A 12,550-nucleotide genomic window follows, 5' to 3' on the forward strand; every position below is an offset into this window, starting at 1 on the left:
CATTGTAGCTGTGTATTGTTATGTGTTGTGTTGCAACTAATTCATTTTTTGAGCACAAGAACATTTCTAAATAATCACACGTGTTTCTATGCATTCTTCAGGTCTTACGTTGTGAGGATTACTTAGTTTCATTGTGTTAGGGGCAAAATATTATAAGATCATTTGGTATTGTGTTATCATCATGTTATGAAGTTGTGAATTATATGTATAATGAGATATACAAATGCAACAGTTCTCTTTCTAGTTTAACTTTTTCTATGTTTTCTTTGATTTGTGTAATGTGTTTCACCACAATGTCAATGTTTGTGATTCTTTGAAGAGATAACGGTGTTAAGATTAAGGTGGCACTTACCTTGTAGGTCCTATGACATGGTTCCAAATGTCCATGGTAAATGTCCTAAGGCACTTAGCATGTATTAAGAAAACATTTTACAATATTTATTCACTATTATTGATAATACATTCATACAGGATTATGTGTTCCAATAGCACTGATAAAGGTGGGTTATGCACACAATTATTTAATATTGTTTTCCTCACATGTGGACACATGGTAAGTGGACAAATGAGTGGCATTTGTGCTTCTTGAAATGGGGCACTTGGAAGAGGCAATAGGTATTGGTATTTGTCATTTATTTCACTTAATGTGATGTTTATCTTCCATGTTTGGCTGCCCAAGTTGGAGGGAAAGTATTGGAGCCAAAAGCAATGTCCTTTTGACTTCTACTGACACAATCCAAGGGTTGGGGGAATCCGGAATGAAGAGTCTTCTTTGGACACCTTTTTTGGATGTTCTAAAGCTATTGTCATTCTATATAAACAGCACTATCGACGTAGAAATTAAGAGTAATAGTTGAATGTAGAGTTACTCAGCAGAACCAAAAACAATTATTTAATATTGTTTTCCTCACATGTGGACACATGGTAAGTGGACAAATGAGTAACATTTGTGCTTCTTGAAGTGGGGTGCTTGGAAGAGGCAATAGGTATTAATATTTCGTCATTTATTTCACTTAATGTAATGTTTATCTTCCATGTTTGGCTGCCCAAGTTGGAGGGAAAGTATTGGAGCCAAAAGCAATGTCCCTTCGACTTCTATTGACACAATCCAAGGGTTGGAGGCATCTGGAATGAAGATTCTTCTTTGGACACCTTTTTTGGATGTTCTAAAGCTCTTGTCATTCTATAGAAACACCACTTTGGATGTAGAAATTAAGAGTACCAAAAAAAAGTAGGAGGCATAAGGAGGTTGTTCATAGGTACACAGGTGCTACCATATTGGAGGCAAAGAGGATAATGAAAGTCAATGTATTGTAATCACATTTAGTTGTTGATGATGCATACTTGGCCCCTGTTATTGTTAGAGATTTTTTCCCACAAAGAGTTCTCCACATAAATCCCATGTTATTTGATATTCTTATGTAGAATATTTGTGTCTCTTTTCTGCCATCTTATGCTGATGTTATGCATGATTTATTGCTGTTAGAATTTCACATAAGGTTTTCTTATTTAGCATTTTATGTAGGCTGATTTTAACATCATAAAGGAAAAGAATCTAAGCATGGTATTTCCACATTAAGGCAACTTAATTTTCAGATTTTCATGTTGTAGTAGTCCAAGCCTTGTATCTCATCCTTTGGTTGATTCTAATATTGAGTTTTCCAACCTTTGGTAGTAGAAACTCTATATTTCTTAACAAAATAGTTGTGCGTGGTAGAATGTCCTCTTACATTTGTGTTTTGATCTTGTCATGTGTTTTATCATTATGTATTCAGAGTTGTATTTTGCATCTCTTTTCTAACTCTGCAATGCAATGTGTTATACTATAATGCCAAAGAGTGTGAGTTATGCAATGAATATCATTCCAATATAATTGGATCTCTTTTTCCTTTGGTCTGGGTAATGCAATATGTAATGCTCAGACTCATTGTGTGTGTGTTTTTGTAGTCATAATGGGTGTGCATCGTGAAAGTGCCTCCTACATTAGCAATATTGCCATGACAAAAATCATTGTTATCCATGTAAACTATTTATCAAGGACCGTTAAAGGAATACTCAATAATGAATAAGAGACTTTTTGATAGGTGAGGCTTGACAGTTAAATTGAGGGAAGTATTCATTCAGGAAGGAATGGTGACAAGTGACAGGGTAGGACAGTAGACTGCACCAAAGTACATGGAAAAATGTGGTGCGCTGACTGGAATTAGTAGCACTATGAGAATATGTTTTATGGATCAACTAGTCCAACCAAAGGAGGAAGAGTCAGCATGTTAGTGGATGAAAGGGAAGCTAGGAAGGGCCAATTAGATCATTTTGGTCAGTTTTATGAAACACAACAATAATTTAAGTTTCTCTTATCTTAGGAGCAATCTTATAACCAATCCACAAGTCGTAAGCCATACTCTTAGGGTTCATTCATGTATTCAATAAAATAAAAAAGTAACAATACAAATTGGCATTCATTCATTCATATAAAAGGAAAAGAGAAAATGGGAATAAGGGAAAAATAAATTCTCTGATCCTAGATATAATAATGATGCCAAACAAATTATATCAGGAATTCTTCTATCATAAACATTAAACCATGTCACGAAGAAACAGCATAAACCCAAGAATACAAGACAATACAAACAAATTAGTTATCGACTATTCCGAAGTTACATAATTTGCATAAGCCCAAGAATACAAGACAATGCAAACAAATTAGTTATCGACTATTCTGAAGTTGCATAATTTATCTCAATTAACAGGCTTTCCAAGGTAGTGAAAAAAAAGTCAGATTGATATTTCTCAATTAAACTCATTTTTTCAGTTGAGGAAGTGAATTCTGTTCTTAAGGAAAAAAATCATTTATGTGCAGATGAATGAAGAAATGAAGCTGGCATTCACCTGCTCTTGAAACAGGTCATCATAATGTTTTAAAGAGTTAAATTATACCATGTACATGTCATTTCATTACCAATGATTTATATCAAAGTGGCTTTGTAAATCCATAAGAAAAACAGATGATAATAAGCAGAATACCTTTCTTGCAGGAGTAAGCGTGCCATCAACGTCAAACAAAGCAATCACACCTGGCTTTTTTTGTGCCATCTTATTTGAGCAGTCAAATGTACCTACAAAGGTCAGAATGTAAGTAATCATCTAGAGGAAACTTGAGCTGCAGAGTAAAAAAGTCTGGTGACATTCTTGTAAAGTTACTTTCACCACAATTGTCAGAAAATTCAGGTGCCAAATATGAGTCACGGATTCAGGAAACTGTATTCTGCATTATTGCTATAGAAATCTGGATTGATCTGAATGGGAGTGCATCAAATTCATAATCTAGATATCACATCTTCAAACAGACAATGCACACAGCAGGCAGGAAGGTTTTTCTGCGCCTGTATATAGTGCAAACAAGGGTCTTGAAAACCATGTGAAAACCGCGGGGAAGCATAGCTTACACAGTAAGCTGTAGGAATTTAAAACTGGACTAGATATGCAAAAGGTGATAGTGATCTCACAACTCTCATTTTCTTATTGACGCCTTAGACTAAGCATGAAAAATATTGACATCAATTTTTATCTCAGAAACTTTTGTAAGCCAACATAATCCTTTGTTAGTTTACCTTCTTGAGTTTTCTCAAAACAAGTCAACCATGACTTTTTTTTCAGAAGTTTTACGTCAACCCCAAAAAATCATTTTTAGATCCATGATAAACTATGTTTAACAGTTAGAATTACCATTATATACTTGAAACTCGAGAGGTCATTCAGTCTGAATCAGACACCATATGTGTCTTGCTTTTTAAAACCTGTGGGGAATTGGACCTTGGAGATAGATGATATGTACCTTGGCAATACTGTGGATAATTGATGATGCTGTGGAAAAAACAGGAGCTTTTTCCTGAAGAATTTTTTAGTTTTTATGCAAATAAAGAATGTGCTATATGCATATATTTAGGATTCAGTTTTATTTGTTTTTAGTTTTATTCTCTTGCAAATAAAACATGTCTAGGTACGTGTATCTAGTTTTTTTTTTTGTTTTTCCCTCTGGCTGTGAATTCTTTATATTCAAGCCTTTCTCATCTTTTTCAATAGTGCTGCAATAAAAGTTATAATTTCAGAATTTATTCTTGTGTAAATTCTACATTTTATATCAGAGCTTCAGGATTGTGAAGGTTTCAGTATGGCAAACAATACTTTACAAATTCCAGAATTTAATGGAGCTGATTATCAATATTGGTCAATCAAAATGAAGACTTTTATGATAGGAAAAGATTTTTGGGACATTGTTGAATTAGGATATGAGGAGCCTGAGGATTGGAATGATCAAGGAAACGACAGGAGAAAAAAGAAGGAAGCTGAAAAGAAGAAAGCAATGGCTTTGTTTCACATTCAAATGGCTCTTGAAAAGCTTTTTCCCTAGAATTGCTGATGCCTTGATAGCAAAGGAGCATTGAAAGACTAAAAGATGCTTATCATGGCAATGATCAGATTAAGGTTGTAAAGCTACAAACCTTAAAAAGATAATACAAAAATCTGAAGATGAAGGAAACTGAGAATGTGGAAGACTTTTGTGTCAGAGTCAAAGATGTGGTCAACAAAAAGGCAACTTTAGGTGAAACTATGACCTAAGAGCATGTGATACAGAAGGTATTGAGATCTTTAACGCCAAGATGGAATACTGAAGCAATTATTATGGAAGAAAGCAAAGATTTAGCCAACATGGAGTATGATCAGCTGGTTGGATCTCTCATGTCACATGAGGATAGGTTGAGGTATACTTCTACCAGCATTAATGAGAAGGCTTTTGCTTCCCAATTGCAAATTTCAAGGAATGATGGTGCTAGCAGCAGCAATAACAACAACAAAGGCTCAGGAAGGGGTCAAAATCAGAATTATTCAAGAGGAAACAGAGGAAGAGGAGGTGCTCAAGGAGGAAGAGGAATAGGTGGATTTGATAAAAAGAACATTCAATGCTATCATTGCAATAGGTATGACCATTTTGAAAGAGAGTGTAGATTGAAATTAGGTAATAATAATGCCAATTATGCTCAACAAAATAAAGATCCTTCCTCATGTAATTTATTTTTGTGTTTAGACAAAGCTGAAAATAATGTCAATGATGTTTGGTATTTGGATTCCGGGTGTTCTAATCACATGTCTGGTAGTAAGGAAATATTCTCAAAGCTTGATGATGGTTTTAGATCCAATATGACTCTTGATAATACAATATAGTGGAGGTTGCAGCCAGAGGAGTCATAAATGTTCAGACAAAGGAAGGGGTACGAAAAGTGATCAAGATATTTATTATACTCCAAAATTGAAGCATAATTTATTAAGTGTTGGGTAGTTATGTGAGAAGAATTATAGAGTGGTATTTGAGAATATGAAATGTATTATCTATGATAAGAATCAGGGAAATAAAAAGATTACAGTTGTTCCTATGAAAAAAGAATAGGATGTTTCCTTTGAAGTTTAGTGAAAGCTTGTCAATATGGCTTATGAGGATAAAAGTTGGTTGTGGCATCTTAGGTATGGCCATTTGAATTTCCATACTTTAAAGCTTCTAACATCAAATGCCTTAGTTCTTGGATTGCCTGAGGTTGAAGAGCATACAAAAATTTGTGAAGGATGTGCAAAAGGCAAGCATGCAAGGGAATCATTTCCAAAAGGCAATGCATGGAGGGCCCATCACCCACTTCAACTTGTTCATTTTGATATATGTCATCCTATGCAAACACAAAGTTTGGGTAAGTCATCATATTTTATCACTTTTCTTGATGATTTCTCATGCATGTGTTGGGTGTATTTTTTGAAAACTAAAGATGAAGCCCTTGATACTTTCAAGAGATTTAAAGATCGTGTAGAGAATGAACAAGGGAGCACAATCAAATGTTTGAGAACCGATCGTGGAGGAGAGTATTGCTCAAAATATTTTCAGAATTTTTGTGAGATGAATGACATCAAATGACAACTCACAACTGCATACACATCTCAAGAAAATGGGGTGACTGAAAGGAAGAACCGCACTGTGGTAGAAATGGCAAGAAGCATGTTACAAACCAAGGGGTTGAACAATTGTTTTTGGGTAGTGCAGTTGCTACAACTATCTATATTCTCAACAGGAGTCCTACAAGTGCCCTGAACAAGATGACTCCATATGAAGCATGGTATGAGAAAAGGCCTAATGTGAATCATTTTAAAGTTTTTGGTTGCTTGACTTATGTTCGTCTACCTGATTAGAATAGACAAAAGTTATATACTAAGAGTGAACCATGCATTTTTGTTGGTTATAGTGAGGAGAGCAAAGCTTATAGATTTTATAATCCTATTACTTATAAGATTTTTGTCTCAAGAGATGTGATTTTTGATGAAGAGGGAGTTTATGATCATCAAAAAGGCCATGTTGAAAAGTCAAAATCTATTTTGAATGATGATATTATTGATAATAATGATCATGAGCAGCCAACTAATGGTTCTATCTCAAGATCTTCAAATCCTCCAAGCAGTCCCTTATCAAGTCCAAGCACAAAATTCAACTCCAAGGCCTACAAAGAAGATGAGAAGAATGAATGATATTTATCAAAAGAGTCAAAATCAAGCACATGAAGAAAATCCAATAGGTGAGATAGTAAATTTTCCATTGCTTGCTCAAGCTGATTTTGAACCACCATGTTTGGATGCAAGCAATGAAAGAAGAGATGGATTCAATTCATAGGAATGAGACTTGGGAACTTGTAGAGTTTCCACATGAGAAGAAGAAGATTGGCACGAAATGGGTCTTCAAGATCAAGTATAATAGTGATGGCAATGTTGAAAGACACAAGGCAAGATTGGTTGCTAAAGGTTTCACTGAAAGGTATGGCATTGATTATGAAGAAACTTTTGCACTAGTAGCAAGACAAGAGACTATTAAGATGTTAATCTCTCTTGCAGCTCAGAAATGGAGTACATCACATAGATGTGAAAAGTGTCTTCTTGAATGGGTACTTAGAAGAGGAAGTATATGTGGGGCAGCCACAAGGTTTTGAAGTTCAAGGCAAAGAATATCATGTCTACAAGTTGATGAAGGCCTTGTATGGTCTCAGGCAAGCACCATGATCATGGTATGCTCGGATTGATGGGTATTTTCAGCAGAATGGCCTTCCAAAGAAGTAAGAGTGAACCTACCATTTACTACAAACAAGAAGGCAATGATATTATCATTGTAAGTTTGTATGTTGATGATTTCTTGTATATGGGTAGTTGTTTTAAAATGAAAGATGAATTCAAACCTACTATGATGGATGAATTTGAGATGAAAGATTTTGGTCTCATGAAATATTTTCTTGGAATGGAGGTTTATCAAGGTAAAGATGATATTTTTATTTGTCAAACAAAGTATGCAAAGTATATGTTGAAAAAATTTGATATGGTTGATTGTAAACCTCTTTCCACTCCATTTGCTCATGGAGTTGCATTGTGTAGAAAAGATGGTAGTGAATTAGTTAATGAGAGAGATTATAGAAGTATTGTTGGGAGTTTGATGTTTCTAACCCACACAAGATCTGATATTGCTTATTCAGTTTCTCTAATTTCAAGGTACATGACAAATCCATCAAATATACATATGAAAGCAGCGAAACGGATTTTGAGGTATGTGAAAGGAACTATCAATTTTGGTATTCATTACTACTCTTCTAAAACGTTCAATCTTGTTGATTTAGCTATCCAAATTGGGGAGGTAGCGTGGATGACCATAAGTCTACATCTGAAAATTGTTTCTCTTTTGGTTCTGGTTTGATTACATGGAGTTCAAAGAAGCAATGCATTGTTGCTCTTTCATCCATAGAAGCAGAGTATGTTGCAGTTACTTTAGTTGGTACACAAGCTCTTTGGCTTAGAAAGGTTCTTGAAGAGATTGGGGAGAATCAAATTCAGCCTACACTAATTTATTGTGACAATATAAGTGCTATTAAGTTAGCAAAAAATCCAGTTCATCACAGCAGGACAAAGCATTTTGATTTGAAGTATCATTTTATCCGTGATTTGGTACAGAAAAAGGAAGTTGAATTAAAACACATAAATAGTCAAGATCAGCTAGTAGATATCTTCACCAAGACAGTTGAAAACAATCAGTTTTTTGTTCTTCATGATCAGATTGTGAGTCCACTCAGCATCAAGGGGGGAGTATGTGGATAATTGATGATGCTGCTGGAAAAAACAAGAGTTTTTTCCTGAAGAAGTTTTTAGTTAGTTTTTTAGTTTTTATGCAAATAGAGAATATGCTATATGCATGTATTTAGAATTGAGTTTTATTTGTTTTTAGTTTTATTCCCTTGCAAATAAAACATGTCTAGGTACATGTGTATCTAGTTTTTTGCTCGTTTTTTCCTCTAGCTGTGAATTCTTTATATTCAAACCTCTGTAATCTTTTTCAATAGTGATGCAATAAAAGTTATATTTTCAGAATCTATTCTTGTGTAAATTCTACAAAAACACAATAAGCATACAAGATGCCCTTGAAAACATCTAATGTTCTAAGATAAAGTGATAATTAAGGAATATCTCACAGCTTTCTTTCTCTGGTACAAATTATATCCACCTGTTTTCTTTCAAATACGAAAGCCTTGGTGGAGGTTTTTCCCAAATAGGTTTTTTCAACAAAAGGTTGAAATAAGGAACCTAATAACTAACTACCACAACTTAATCATTACAGATATAAACAAAAACAGTCCTTGATGGACTTCCCTAGCTCAGTCATTGCGTATAAGTCAGATAAGAGCTCAATAGAACAATATTTCTGAGATACTCGAATTTCAACCTGCACTCATCTTGCAAAAGAAGTAATCTGATATTAGTGGCTACACCATGACCTTAATTCCTATCAAATGGTATTAGTTCAAAATATCTAAAATAAAAAATGGCTGTGGCGGGATGGCGAAAAGTTCATAGCAGCACTACCTCGTGACTTGATGACTAAGAGGACCATCATGAAGACAGATGGAAATCCTTTGGATGTATGAAAAAGGGAATATTAACATCACTGGTTTCAGCATTTAAATTAGTTTTATAGATATGTTCTTAAAGTTAAAATCCATGGGTTCAGGATGTTCCAACTAATGGTAAAATGGAAAATCAAGAGTTTTTAATATTTATGAGCAACTTACAACAGGAAGCATGTTGATGGACAGAACCGAGAATACGATGAGTGGGCAGAGTATGCTCAAAAAGTCAAATTGCTGAAGTGAACGGTGAACAGAACAAGAAGCTTAAGAAACAAGCAGATCTGTCATTTACAGAGATAAGATATGAAACAACAAATTGTCATCAATCCTAAATGTCCAATGAAATCACAAGACATGGCTTATATCGTTTGAAAGGTGTTTCTCATCTTAACACTAGATTATGGAATACAATCTGAAACATCAATGCAAAACTTAACCAAACAAAATTCAGAAGCTCTTCAACTAAATCTATCGAAGTTCCGTATGCTAGATCAGTGCATTTTCCCTTCTTTACATTAACCAGCACAATGCATCTTCCCTGCTTTACATTAACTAGCAAAATACCTCTTCCCTTGCCTACATCAACTAAATTATGACTCTGATTGGAAGATCCCAATCGAAATCAGAGATCAATAGGTATCCCTTACTAGTAAAGACATATGTGCCTACAACAAGGTCAAAAACACATCAGGAATCCAAATGGCTTATTTGATCTTAGTCAAAACTACAACTAATGACAACAGCGCCTAAGTTAGGACACATTACAACACTTGAAGATAACTAATAGGTTCAAAACATATAAAACGGAAGCAACAAATTCTTTCATTATGACTGGTTTCTTCTGAGCAAAGCTCAAAATTTCATTTCAAATTGAGATCCAAGTGAAATTCAGATCTATAATGAAATTGGTTTGGAGTTAAAAAAATAAAATTAAGCGACAATGCATACCTCAAATAAGATGGAGGCACCGCAACTAAATTGAGAGTCACCGAAGCATCTTCCCCTCAGCCTCTGCGATGGACGGATATTAGTAGCAGATTGTCAGTTAATTTCCTTGAAAGACACGCTGTTCTCCCTCAACAGACGCATGATACTTGCGCAAATTTCATTGTCGAACATATTGTACGGCACTCCGAGGTGTATGGAATGCACTCCAAACTATTTGGATTGAAGCTGCACCTTTCAATTTCCTAGACAGCAAGGCGTTTAATTACCAAATAGGTGCTATGCATAATCTGTTTTCCTTCCACCTGATTCATGCAAAAAAAATTTAAATACAATTATATTTCTACCTTCGACAAATAATAAATAGTGGTATCTAGTTATGAGCTACTATTTTTAAGCCGATAGGCTTATATGTGTGGGAGCAAATTGACAATTTCTCGTCGAAAAATTGTCAACCCTATCCATAAAAAAAAATTCTGGCTATTTGGATTTGGTTTCCAAATTGATTTTAGATATTTTTTCTAATTTCTAATTTCTAATTTCTCAGGAGTACTACTAAAACCTATTTTGTAAATCATGAAATTTTAGTGTTCTCTAATAATAAAAGTTTTTTTTTTTAAATCTATGCTTTAACCTTCTTAGTTTCTAATTTTCTATGATTTTAACATTCTCTTGTGACAAGTTTCTATTTTTTTAGGACTTTAGAGCCATCAAACAAATCAAATACTTATGGCTAACCATTTGCATATGCTTCTCAAATACTTATGTACCAAAAAAGGTTATTATTCTCTTAGATCAATGATTTGGGAAGAATTTGTAGAAATTGTTGTTAGTAATATTAAAATTTTGAGTACTTATCTTGTATTTTCTTTTTTAATTGAGTAGTGAATTGTGTACAATATAATACTGTAAATTCGTGTAGAGGTTGATCTTAATAATCCGCTGCCTGATTCTATGAAAATTTGCTTGGCCCTAACTCATGGATTCAACGGTTGGACTACGAGACTTTACCTTTTAGATGTAGGATATGTCATGAGTGTGGGCACTTACAACGAAAGTGCCCCTGGAATAAATTTTCTCAATCATTGACTTCCACTGTGTCAACCCCTAAGGATGACAAGGGTAAGGCCCCTATGCCAAAAGGTGTTGTACACAAGGAAGGTTTTATCCCAGTTAAGTCGCGTAATAAAGGAAAGGGGCAGAAGAGAACTTGGATGGACAGACAAAATGATGGCACTTTTAACAGGTTTAATGTTCTGGATAATTTGGTACAAGAGGAAGGCATACCAGTTGAGCTACCCTCGGGTGATGGTTCTTTTCAAGGGCCCCAGGCGGAGGAGGTTAGGAATCATGCCCAAGTACCTGAAGAGGAACAAGGTCAACCAATTTTTTTAGATGGATTGGTTCAAGAGAAAAGTTGTGATGTTCCTAGTGGGTCACATCCTAGTGACACCCCAAATATCATAGCTCCTACTCTCCTTGGCCAGAAAGGGATGCCTGACATCACAAAAGGCTCTAAAGTTGCACCCTTTTTAGGCGTACAAAAAAAGCCCTTTAAAAAAGGGACCTTGGAGAAGTCTGCTAAGAGTGGGAGGAAGATTGATCAAGAGAAGGTTAAGATGATGGGAGAGACTTTAGTTGAGGCAGGGTTTGTGAAGCGCATTGACTCCCACTTCTTGCAATCTTCCAAATGATTATTCTCTCTTGGAATGTGAGGGGGTTGAACAGCATCCCTAGACAAAAGGTTTTTCATAGATTGATAGACTCTCATTCTCCAGATATTATTTTCATTCAGGAAACTAAGCTTACAGTTGATGAATTGGATAGTTGTGGCCCCATGGTAGTTGGCAGGGAGTGGGTGCTCAAGGTAGCTCGAGTGGACTCGCTTGTCTCTGGAATCCTAGGAAGGTGACTCCTCTATGGTGGATTTAGAGTAGGTCTTCTATCTCTTTGATGGCTTCTCACTTTGAGATAGGAGAAAGGTGCAAGTTCTCCAATATGTATGCTCCTAATGATTTGGTGGGTAAATCTCTTATGTGGTCACATATCACATTTGTTCATTCCTTGGATCTTTTCCTTCCTTGGATTGTGGCTGGAGATTTTAATGTTGTTACTAGTTTAGCGGAAAAGAGAGGTGGGATTGCTCGATTGGGCCCTTCTTCTAGTATGCTTAGAGATAATATTGGTTATTTGAATCTCATTGATGTTAAACCTGGCTTTGGTACATTCACCTGGAATAACAGAAGAAGTGGGACGGAGGCCATTTCAGAAAGGCTAGATAGATTCTGTTGGCTCCTAATTTAACAGTTTTGAAAATAACCAAGAAACCAGACCAATGCATCTAAGGCTAGCAAATTCCTATGATCGATACACTCGAATGCAGTCTTGGGCCAACTATAAGGCATAACTCCTTCTTCACTTCAGGCTCTACAAGACCTAGGCAGGTTAACCTTGAGGTTCTGATATATGCTACCAGTGTAATTTAAACATAAATCTGAACCTAATAATAGCAGATGAAACCCTTTTGTCTTCTAATACTTATGCAATAACATAGGAACAAAATAGCTACAAATCATAACTATGAACTCATAAGCTAAGTGAGGGTTAATTATTTTCAGGCCACTACAAAA

The 12,550-nt window shown here is 35.2% G+C and overlaps 1 protein-coding gene across 1 annotated transcript in view; it reads right to left on the reverse strand.

The window, feature by feature from the left end:
• LOC149561862 (phosphomannomutase-like) overlaps nt 1–10,301 on the reverse strand; it is a 46,988-nt gene extending 36,687 nt beyond the window's left edge. Inside the window, exons 1-2 of the mRNA XM_089825392.1 lie at nt 9,924–10,301; nt 3,025–3,116 (exon numbers count right to left, since the gene is read on the reverse strand). Of these exons, the coding sequence (XP_089681518.1) occupies nt 3,025–3,093 (69 nt within the window). The 5' untranslated portion in view covers nt 3,094–3,116; nt 9,924–10,301. The remainder of the gene's footprint in view (nt 1–3,024; nt 3,117–9,923) is intronic.
• Between the last annotated feature and the right edge of the window lie 2,249 nt (nt 10,302–12,550).

The sequence above is a fragment of the Cupressus sempervirens genome, chromosome 4 (assembly GCF_028749045.1).
Source record: "Cupressus sempervirens isolate cs-2001-9-10 chromosome 4, ASM2874904v1, whole genome shotgun sequence".
NCBI classification, from domain to species: Eukaryota; Viridiplantae; Streptophyta; class Pinopsida; order Cupressales; family Cupressaceae; genus Cupressus; species Cupressus sempervirens.